Here is a 10,573-nt window from a genome sequence, read left to right on the forward strand (position 1 = left end):
TCCACCTTCAGACCTGAGAGACAAAAAAATTTAACTTCTATTTTATTTACCAGTCCATATTTCTCTGTTTCTCCTGCCCACCCAGCTGATTAAACAGGTCAAACCAACAGCAAAACAGTCACAGTGTGGACAGGTGAGGCTACAGCAGCTCTACAGGACTGTTTTGAGACTGCCTCCTTGATGCCAGCTTTCAAAGTGGAGACATCAGCAGAGACTGGAGAGACCTCAACACCAAAGATATGTGGCAGGCCATCAAAAACCTCCCAGGCTACAAAAGCAGGAGCGCCCCCATCATGTGTGAGGCCACATTACCAGATGAACTTAACACCTTTTATGCACACTTTGGTCTCCTCAACAAGGAGTCAGCTGTAAAGTCTACTCCACCTCCAGAGGACCGACCACTGTCAGTATCCACAGCAGATGTGAGGAGAGTCCTGCTGAGACTGAATATGAGTAAATAAGCTGGGCCTGATAACATTCCTGGCCGTGTACTAAAAACCTGAGCCAATCAGCTAGTTGATGTTGTTACTGACATTTTCAACATCTCACTGTCTCAGGAGAGGGTTCCCACCTGCTTCAAGACAGCCACCATCGTCACTCTGTTGTGAAGACTGAATGAAGGTTAAATACCCGTGCCAAGTTCTTGTCAGCTTTTACAGAGGAGCAACAGAAAGCATCCTGACTGGAAACATCTCTAACATGGGATGTGCACTGCCCAGGACCGGAGGGCTCTGCAGCGGGGGATTCAAACTGCTCAGAATATCATTGGTACCCATCTCCCGAGCATCGTGATATCGGTAAGGTGCCTGCAAAACCCTAGAGGATAGCCTGTTCACTCTGCTGCAGCACCACCAGACTGCAGAGCAGCTTCTTCCCCCAGGCTGAGAAACTTTTACATTCATCCTCAGCACTGCTCCATGCACAACAGTTTTATTTCTATGACTTATTATATATCCACCATTTACTGTGTAAACGTTTTGTATATAATGTTTGCTTTATGCGAGTATCAAAAAAGGGAACTACAACTTTACCTTGTTAAACAACCCTGTGTTGTAAAACGATCAATAAATCTACCTTGTAAATGTATAAATTATGTAAAAATAAATATGTATGATGTGTGAACATAAACTGACCGTAGGTTGTGATGTGGGAGATGCAGCGTTCGATGGCCGGTGGAACTGAACCCCTCGACCCCACATCCATCACTGGGTACAGAGACAGGCGAGCTGGGCGTTGACGCTGTGGAGCTGCTTTCTGATTGGTCAGGGCTTTCTGCAGGTGGTTAAACCACGACTGACAGCTGTGCTGCTCCTCAAAACGCAGCGACACGGTCCTGATGAGAAAACAACAAGATGCAAGCCATGAGCCAATCAGAAGTCAGGAATATAAATGTGTAAGTAAACATTGTTGCAGCTAATGTAAACAGATTCATAATCTTCTCAGGAGGGAAATGTGAGTGTGTGCACACCTGTCTGCAGTCACCATGGTGATAATGTTTTCAGATAGATCCATTTCTGAAAGAGAACACGAGACCACGTTTGATGTTCAGAGATTTCATTCAGAGTTTAATTCAAATAGATTCAAAACTTCACTTTTGTTCCCAATTTGTTTTTCACATCAGTTGAGCTTCTTACGTCAGGTCTGTGTTATAAAAACTTCTTTCTTTCAGACAGATTCATATTCTGGTTCAGTGGACTCAGAACAAACATCAGCTCTATCAAAACAATGCTGTTTTCGTTCCTTACACTGTGACTGGACTCTCATATGAGATGCAACACTGACTGACATATGTTACCTGAAAACTCATTTTCTTGTTAACAAACTAAACTTGTTGTTCTATCCTGACTCAGGTGGAGGGTGTTTCAGTCTCACATTGATTTCAGATCCATTTTTAAAGCAGTAAACAGGCTCAGATCAGCTCACTGAACAGCTGGATACAGTCGGGTGTCGTCTGCATAGAAACAAACTCTCTCTGCAGCGGTAACATACTAAAGGGAACTACAACTTCATCTCATTATACAACCCGGTGTTGTAAAATTCTGTCTGAACAGTAGAGGACCCAGATTGGAGCCTTGTGGAACACTATCTGATGAAGAGCATGTGGACATTACACAGGGAATTTTAGATGTTTTTTATTATTTAAACTAAACTTAACTAAAATTAATAGAACAAACAAAAAGAGGAACACATGATCTGACAGCAGAAAACACAAAAACAGAAAATCTGATTTAAAATAATTAAAACTGATCGGCTCTATGTATATTTAGGACTCTCAACAAATGGAAGCAAATTTTAACAATCCATCCTCTTCCCCAGTATCTAGTTTAAAACATGGATATAAGTCTGAAAGACCCCTGCTGGGATTTAGCCTTTACTTGTTATATTTATTTTAAGAACTGACGAAACATCTTTAATCTTAGATAAATACAGATTGTCAGATTAATAATAATTCCACAGTGAAGAGTAAAGCTGAGTTTGCTCCAGGCTTCAGTTTTTACAGATTTTTACTAAAACAGTTGACCATTACCCTGGTGACTGAGCATGCTCAGTTCCATCCTCAGAGTCTGCCGTGTCTGTCTGTGGACGGGGTAAACACTGATGCCGTCCTCCCACAGCAACAACCAGGAGTCAGACTGAGTAGAGGCTCCGCCCACTTCAACGACACACACTTTACTGACAGCAGAAGCCCCGCACACCTCCGCATAAGACACGCCAGGTGGGAGAATCACCTGCAAACATGGACTCAGGTTGATAACATGAACTCGTTAATAACAAGAACCCTCCAACAGACATCTGCAGGTGAAGACCAGACAACGTGTCTTTCTGTCTTCTTCTTTAACGTCTAAAGCTCAAACTGGTCTTCAGAGAGACAGACACACCCAGGTTTACCTTCAGTATGTGGACCAGGTGATCCAGCAGTGCCTCGTTGTTGTCAGCGGCACAGGCCAGCTGATCGCTCAGCGTCACCATCTCAAACTCATGAGCTGGTCTGAAAACACACCAACACACGGACAGGAAGCATTAGAAGCAGTATTACAAATGTCCTTAGTGACCAGCACACTGCTGAGCCTGAGTTACAGTTTCCCACAGATTCTGCAGTCTGTCGTGTTTGTTTCCATTACTGCCATGTGCCAAAAATCAGTGCAAAGGAAATGATCACAAGTTGTAAATGTGGTCCAGCAGTCCTCTGCGCTCAGACACATAACACGTGACTGACAGAACGTCATCATCTGCATAAACATACATAGAACGTGTCTCCTGTCCAGAAGAGACGGAGGACTGATTTACTTGGTTTTTACGTTGGTAACTTGATATTAGATATTTGGTCTGTATATATTGATTTTCAATGAAAATGTGTAGAATTTAACATCTTCACTTCAGCAGCTCTTACAGACACCAGACTTCCCAGTTTTATGCCCAATTATGTTCTGAAGAGAGGTTTGTTCATACATCATTCACAGCCTGAGTTATGGAACATTTTATTACCAAAACCATGAAATAACGTTATTTTTTCCATGCTTGCTGATAGTATTTCTGATTTAAGGGGTAATCTGTCTGATGTGTCAACAAAATCAAAAAATAATTTTGAACCTGACTTCATCTGTGTTCAGATTTCAGTTCTTGAAATGGATGCAAATTAGTGCATATTTCATTAGATACTGCCTCATTTGCATATTAAACATAATATTTCAGGAAACCTGTAATACAAAATAATATTGCCTTAATGTGACTAATCAACGAAGAACGTTTCACAGTGATATGTTAGTTAATTCTGTTCCCTGTTCACCTGCAGTGTCTCGCTTTAACAGAATAAAGTAGCGTCAGACTTAACCTGAAAGTTAGGGTTTGTTGCAAGGCACCTTCTGACCCGCATTACATTTGAAATCATTAGATCTATTTTACATTTGACAGCGCTGCATTAGGAAAATCTGTTTCCTATAATGTGTCTATAAAGCCAGTATGTTCTATAAAATCCACACAGAAAGGATTTCAGTCTAAACAACCATCTGGTTCTCCTGACCTCGATTCAGTTCTGTGGTGATTTGATGGCTGTTTCTGACTCAATATTAAAGTCATTGACAGGTGTTTTCCTCCACCTGTTGAAGCAGTTTGTAGAATCCTGCAGTGATGAGGAGTCTCCACCAGAGGGAGCTGTCCTCTACAACATCCTGTTCCTTTAACTGACACAGAAAACTCTGTTCTGCTTCTCAACATGTTGAATTGTGTTTGAAAGAATGTGTAGTTTCCCTTCTTCAGGCTCCTGAGCTTTGAAGTACAGACATCCTGCTCTTCAGTTTGCCTAATGTCTGTTTAAACCTTTATTAAACCAAGAAAGACTCACACGTACTTTCTAAGAGCATCCAAGCCGAGACAGGCTGCAGCAGGTCGTGAGCTGCTAAATGACGTCTCTGTTTCTTCCTCACTGTTTCGGTTTTACTGAATCAACTTCACATATTTCTGATTTAATAGATGTGATATTGTCTGCTATATACAGTACAAGCAATACATTAGTAGTAGTATCAGAAGTTTCACTATTTTATTTACCCGTCTTTAATGAAGACGGACAGAACTTCTCGCAGGTCGAGGACGTCGCACGCTGCCGAGTCGTTTTCCAATGAGAACAGAAAACGATCTTCTTCCAGTTTTCCATGAAGCTCCTCCTCTTCCTCACCTTCACACACAGAAAATGTTTCTGAGGATCAAAGTGCTGAACAGAATGACATCATCTTTTTCAGGACTCGTACGGTGGCCTTTTGGTTCAAAACAACATTTGCTTTTCTTTGTGTTTCTCCGCTCAGAGACGTCCTGCAGCTCCAAATATGATTCATACAGACAATGACAGACTGCATAAACAAAAAGTTCTAAAAACATGCTCATTATAAATTCATCCAGGTGATTCATCCTACCTGAGGGGGCGGGGTCAGGTCTCCTATTGGCTGACTGTGGCCGGTGAGGCGGGAACTCTGAATAAAAACAGAATAAAAAGTCCTGAATCCAGAATCACATCCAGATGAGTTTGTTCAACAGTTAGGTCACCTCAGTGACCACGCCCAACAGTGATGTCACAGTGTCCACCTGTACGTCAGTGCAGCCAGGTGAGAAGAGGGGTGTGTTACCTGTGTACTCGTTGAGCCGGAGCAGCTGGGTCTGCAGAGCCTGACCGGCCTTCTCAGCCAGCATGATGGGGGAGGGGCTCTGAGGGTCTGACTGACACACCTGCACACAGGTAACGAACATCACTCAGGTACAGGAAGTAGTAAACGGCTGTTTCTCACAGCAGAAACAAAGTGTGACCCTGTACCTGCAGGACCAGGACCCTGAAGCTGATCTCACTCATTGTTCCTTTACTAATTTAAACCTGTGATTTACCTGCTGTCACATGACAGCACGTCTGGTCACCAAGTAACTTCACAGGTGCTTTTTACAGACAGACGTGTTGGAGTGTGACCTGCAGGAGCCGTGAGCTCAGCTGCTGAAGATGCTAAACTTAAAACGGTGACATGAAGTGAATAAAGAAAAACACTTTAAATGTGTGCGTGCGTAATGACCATTAAAAGATCATCAAAGAGTGAAACCATCAGACCTTTGCTCCCGAGCAGATCAGCGACATCGTTTCTCCTACGTCGTCTCCTAAGACCACCTGACGCAGCCTCTGAAACACAAACACACATCATCACACACCTGTACAGGTGATGTAAGCACTAAACTTTCATGTTCACATATTAAGCGCACGTCCATGTACAGTTTGCGCGTACATGGACGTGCGCTCTGTCTCGGGACAAACCGTTTTTTTGGATCACTCTTGAAAACACAAATAAACCAAGGCACAACAATTAGATCGAACCCTCGAATGGAACAGAGCAAACAGGCTCCAGCTCTGAAACTGTAATGATGACTGGTTTCAGATCAGTTTCTTCACACCGACAGATACATCTGTATTTTTATCATCTACCATTTCAGTTATGTGAAAATAAAATGACATCATTATTGGAGGCATGGAGGTAAATTAAAAAAGGGTATTTAATTTAAATCTAAAATATGAAGTTATTTAAATGTATCTAAATGTTTGAAATCAACTAAAGAAAATCCATCACTGTGGGATGTTTATCTGATCCAGCCTAATAAATATTACAATATTTCCACTGCTCTGATCTGAAAACTGATATTTACTTTACATCCTGAAACACACAAACCCGAACTGAACGTCCCTACAGTTACCATGGCAACGTGTCAGAGTAACTGTAACTGAGTCAGACCTGATCCATCTGAGAGGGTGAGGAGGTCAGAGCGTGGACTCGTCTGTAGCGCCCCCTGCTGTATTTATCCTGGATGAACTTTGACCTCTGCTTGTCCGACGACTCCGGACGCAGCCGCTCCGCCGCCGGCACCGCTGGAGCCCACACCTGATTGGCCAGGCTGTTACCGTAGTTAACAAACAGCTGGAGAGGAAGAGGTTAAAGGTTATGATTGAGTGGTTCAGTCTGCCCCCCCCCCCCCCCCCCCCCCCACCTGTATGAGTGGTTCAGTCCTCCCTTCGCCTGGGCCGAGTTCAGCGCAGACAAAACGTAGCAAAACGTTTTTTTCAACAGAAACGGTGGCCCGTTGCAGGAAACATGTCGTTCAATCCAAAAATGTTTCAAACACGCCCACCGAAAATGTTGCTAACCGTGTCTCAGGTGTTACCCAGTTATCAGTTGTGATAAGTTTGTAAAGACAACGGTGTAAAACAGGCAGGAAAATTCAGTGCGCTTGCGTTCACAGCAGGGTGTTCAGGGAACCACCGTTTTGTTTCGCTGAACTCACACGAGTGTTTAAATCCCCCCTCAGCCTGTCCCCCCCCCCCCCCCCTCACCTGTATGAGTGGTTCAGTCTGCCCCCCCCTCACCTGTATGAGTGGTTCAGTCCAGATCTTGTTGTCCATCGTCAGACTGCGGACCTTCGACAGCCTGATCCCCAGAGCTCGATGCTGACCTGAGAACAGACACTGTTAGCATTCTGCATTTAAACCAATAGATCTGCTCGCAACATTAGCATTCCACACAGACTATATTATTTACGGCTCAACACAAGAGGGTCACTCCTCCAACTCCTCAGTTTACTTACACCTGAAGGAGAAAGGACTCCTTCTTGAAGGAGCAGAGATGGTTGTGGATTTTAGGAACAGCCCAGCCCCACCCTCCCCGATAACCCTGTGTGACTCCACAGTCCTCTTCCTGGGCACCAGCATCACCAGTGGGTCATCAGACCCAGACTGGAAATCCCTATTGCTCAATGTCCGAGATCGAGACAGGACCAGGTACGAATGCGGTCGAGTCCGAGACGAGACCAAGACCGGTCGAGTACTACAATACTACCTCTAGGACCTGTACGCCTCCAGGACTCTGAGGCGAGCAGGAAAGATTGCAGCTGACTCCTCTGTGGTCCATCAGGACCAAAACCTCTCACCAACAAGAACCAGGACCTCCACTGACTCTGATTCTCACGCCTTCCCAAACCTCTCCCCCCTTTTACCTTTCATTCTGTAACTGTTACACAATACACATACATACACCGCTGCACATGTAGTTAACTGCAGTGCTGCATTTTAATATTTAGGGCATGAACCCTGCGAGGTCCCTATTTTCTTCTGCAAAGTAACCTCAACTTTGGTAAGTGCATCATGTCCAGACGCACAGAAAAGCCTCTTGGAACGATGCCCCACACCCAACGGAAAGTCGGCCATTTTGGATTTAATGGTCATTTTGGGGATTTGCACACTTTGTACTTTAACGAACTCCTCCTATGGAATTAGTCCGATCAACTTCACATTTTCGCTGTGCAGTCCAAAACCATTGACGATTAAAAGTTATACAAACTGCGAGTTTTCATCCACGAGCATGCCCGTGGCGTGGTCTCAAAAATTGACGATTCGCTGAGAAATAGGAAGTTGTTATAGCTTCAATATACATGCTCCCATTTATACCAAATTTGATATGGATAATTATAGTCCCGCCCTCAACACATCCATCTGCCATCATTGACCGGCAGAGCTCCAGAATCTGCATCGTGGCCGCCTCACACCTCCACACGTAACACATGCGAGGGCCCGCCCAACGCTGCTTGCAACTTTAATTATATATTTTATTTTTATTGTTTAGCACCAAGTTACCAAAGCAAATGCTTTGTGTGAGGAAAACCTGCTTGGCAATAAAGCTGATTCTGATGTAGTGAGACAGCATTTTAACCCCCAAACCGCTCACCAGGGTTTACGCGGATATAATATGTCTAGCCCACGATGCTGCGTGTTGCGCGAGTGCAGCGGAGCAGAGGAAGCTCAGCTCCCGTGTGAGCCGTTTACAAGAACGTTGTCAATGTCGTCAGGCAGCTTCATGTGGCGTCGCCCGCCTACGCTGAGGGCGTCCACTACAACACGTCAGCTCGCATCAGTTTAACAGAAAGAGCAGCATCTGTGTTTGTGACGGTGGTGTACCGTAACATGATACCGGCAAAACCTGTTCTGTGGTCACACAACTGTGCCTAGTCGTCTGATGACTCGTACGCTAAGTTGTAATCATGAGACTCTTCATCACATCCACAAATGAGATTCATAAACACAACAATTAGTGATGCACAAACGCACAAGACGTGAACACGGGTGAGCTCGTACCTGCACAGGCCGGACAGATGACCAGCAGCAGGTTGACCGACGCCCACTCAGGATTGGCCGAGCCGCAGTCGGCGCACACTTTGTTGTCGGGGTTTTCCCACAAACGCATCGTCACCTGGCTGCAGGACAGGGCGCTGAGGATATACGAGGACAGTTTGTCCATCCACATGGACAGATCCTTTGACGAATCAACAGACAGGCTGCAGACAAGGGGGCGGGGCCAAAGAGGAAGAACAGGGAGAAGAAAGAACGTTAGGACTTAATGTTGCTATAGCAACAGACAGACAGACAGAAAGACAGGTGTGTACTTGAAGCTCTTGTATGGTGTGATGAGGGAAAACGAGTGTTTCCCTATAGGCTTGACTGAGGCCACGTTCAGGGGGACGGAGAAGGAGGCGATGCCCAGCTGGAAGCCCTCCTTGTTGGGGTAAATCCAGAGGTCGTGACCCCAAACGGCGGCGTAGGCGCGGCTCCGCGTGTCCTTCATTGTGATTTGTCCGTGGAGCTCTGGGGGTGCGGCGCTTGGCTGGCCTCGACACGCCAGCAGGGACGTGACCCAGCCTTCATGAACCTCTGAGAGACAAAATCCATGAAGAAGAATCATCAGATAAAGTACAGCAGAGACCAGGAGACAACGGTAGAGTACAGCAGGGTACAGGAGACAGCAGGGACCAGGAGACAGCGGTAGAGTACAGCAGGGACCAGGAGACAGCGGTAGAGTACAGCAGGGACCAGGAGACAGCAGGGACCAGGAGACAGCGGTAGAGTACAGCAGGGACCAGGAGACAGCAGGGACCAGGAGACAGCGGTAGAGTACAACAAAGACTAGGAGACAGCGGTAGAGTACAGCAGGGTACAGGAGACAGCAGGGTACAGGAGACAGCGGTAGAGTACAGCAGGGTACAGGAGACAGCAGGGTACAGGAGACAGCGGTAGAGTACAGCAGGGACCAGGGGACAGCAGGGACCAGGAGACAGCAGTAGAGTACAGCAGGGTACAGCAGGGTACAGGAGACAGCAGGGACCAGGGGACAGCGGTAGAGTACAGGAGACAGCAGGGACCAGGAGACAGCGGTAGAGTACAGCAGGGACCAGGAGACAGCAGGGACCAGGAGACAGCAGGGACCAGGAGACAGCAGTAGAGTACAGCAGGGACCAGGAGACAGCAGTAGAGTACAGCAGGGACCAGGAGACAGCAGGGACCAGGAGACAGCAGTAGAGTACAGCAGGGACCAGGAGACAGCAGGGACCAGGAGACAGCAGGGACCAGGAGACAGCAGTAGAGTACAACAAAGACTAGGAGACAGCGGTAGAGTACAGCAGGGTACAGGAGACAGCAGGGTACAGGAGACAGCGGTAGAGTACAGCAGGGACCAGGGGACAGCAGTAGAGTACAGCAGGGACCAGGGGACAGCAGTAGAGTACAGCAGGGTACAGGAGACAGCAGTAGAGTACAGCAGGGTACAGGAGACGGCAGAGACCAGGAGACAGCGGTAGAGTACAACAAAGACTAGGAGACAGCGGTAGAGTACAGCAGGGTACAGGAGACAGCAGGGTACAGGAGACAGCGGTAGAGTACAGCAGGGTACAGGAGACAGCAGGGTACAGGAGACAGCGGTAGAGTACAGCAGGGACCAGGGGACAGCAGGGACCAGGAGACAGCAGTAGAGTACAGCAGGGTACAGCAGGGTACAGGAGACAGCAGGGACCAGGGGACAGCGGTAGAGTACAGGAGACAGCAGGGACCAGGAGACAGCGGTAGAGTACAGCAGGGACCAGGAGACAGCAGGGACCAGGAGACAGCAGGGACCAGGAGACAGCAGTAGAGTACAGCAGGGACCAGGAGACAGCAGTAGAGTACAGCAGGGACCAGGAGACAGCAGGGACCAGGAGACAGCAGTAGAGTACAGCAGGGACCAGGAGACAG

At 46.7% G+C, this 10,573-nt stretch overlaps 1 protein-coding gene across 2 annotated transcripts in view; it reads right to left on the minus strand.

The window, feature by feature from the left end:
* Window positions 1-10,573, minus strand: part of LOC123963877 (arf-GAP with Rho-GAP domain, ANK repeat and PH domain-containing protein 1) — a 25,704-nt gene that overhangs the window by 2,297 nt on the left and 12,834 nt on the right. For both annotated transcript variants that reach the window (XM_046040967.1, XM_046040966.1), the window contains exons 11-22: window positions 8,956-9,220; window positions 8,648-8,847; window positions 6,887-6,972; window positions 6,258-6,440; window positions 5,585-5,653; window positions 5,118-5,217; window positions 4,908-4,964; window positions 4,546-4,672; window positions 2,890-2,989; window positions 2,528-2,729; window positions 1,469-1,514; window positions 1,134-1,333 (exon numbers count right to left, since the gene is read on the minus strand). In XM_046040967.1, coding sequence (XP_045896923.1) covers window positions 1,134-1,333; window positions 1,469-1,514; window positions 2,528-2,729; window positions 2,890-2,989; window positions 4,546-4,672; window positions 4,908-4,964; window positions 5,118-5,217; window positions 5,585-5,653; window positions 6,258-6,440; window positions 6,887-6,972; window positions 8,648-8,847; window positions 8,956-9,220 — 1,635 coding nt within the window. The remainder of the gene's footprint in view (window positions 1-1,133; window positions 1,334-1,468; window positions 1,515-2,527; window positions 2,730-2,889; window positions 2,990-4,545; window positions 4,673-4,907; window positions 4,965-5,117; window positions 5,218-5,584; window positions 5,654-6,257; window positions 6,441-6,886; window positions 6,973-8,647; window positions 8,848-8,955; window positions 9,221-10,573) is intronic.

This window comes from Micropterus dolomieu, linkage group LG23, assembly GCF_021292245.1.
Source record: "Micropterus dolomieu isolate WLL.071019.BEF.003 ecotype Adirondacks linkage group LG23, ASM2129224v1, whole genome shotgun sequence".
NCBI lineage: Eukaryota > Metazoa > Chordata > Actinopteri > Centrarchiformes > Centrarchidae > Micropterus > Micropterus dolomieu.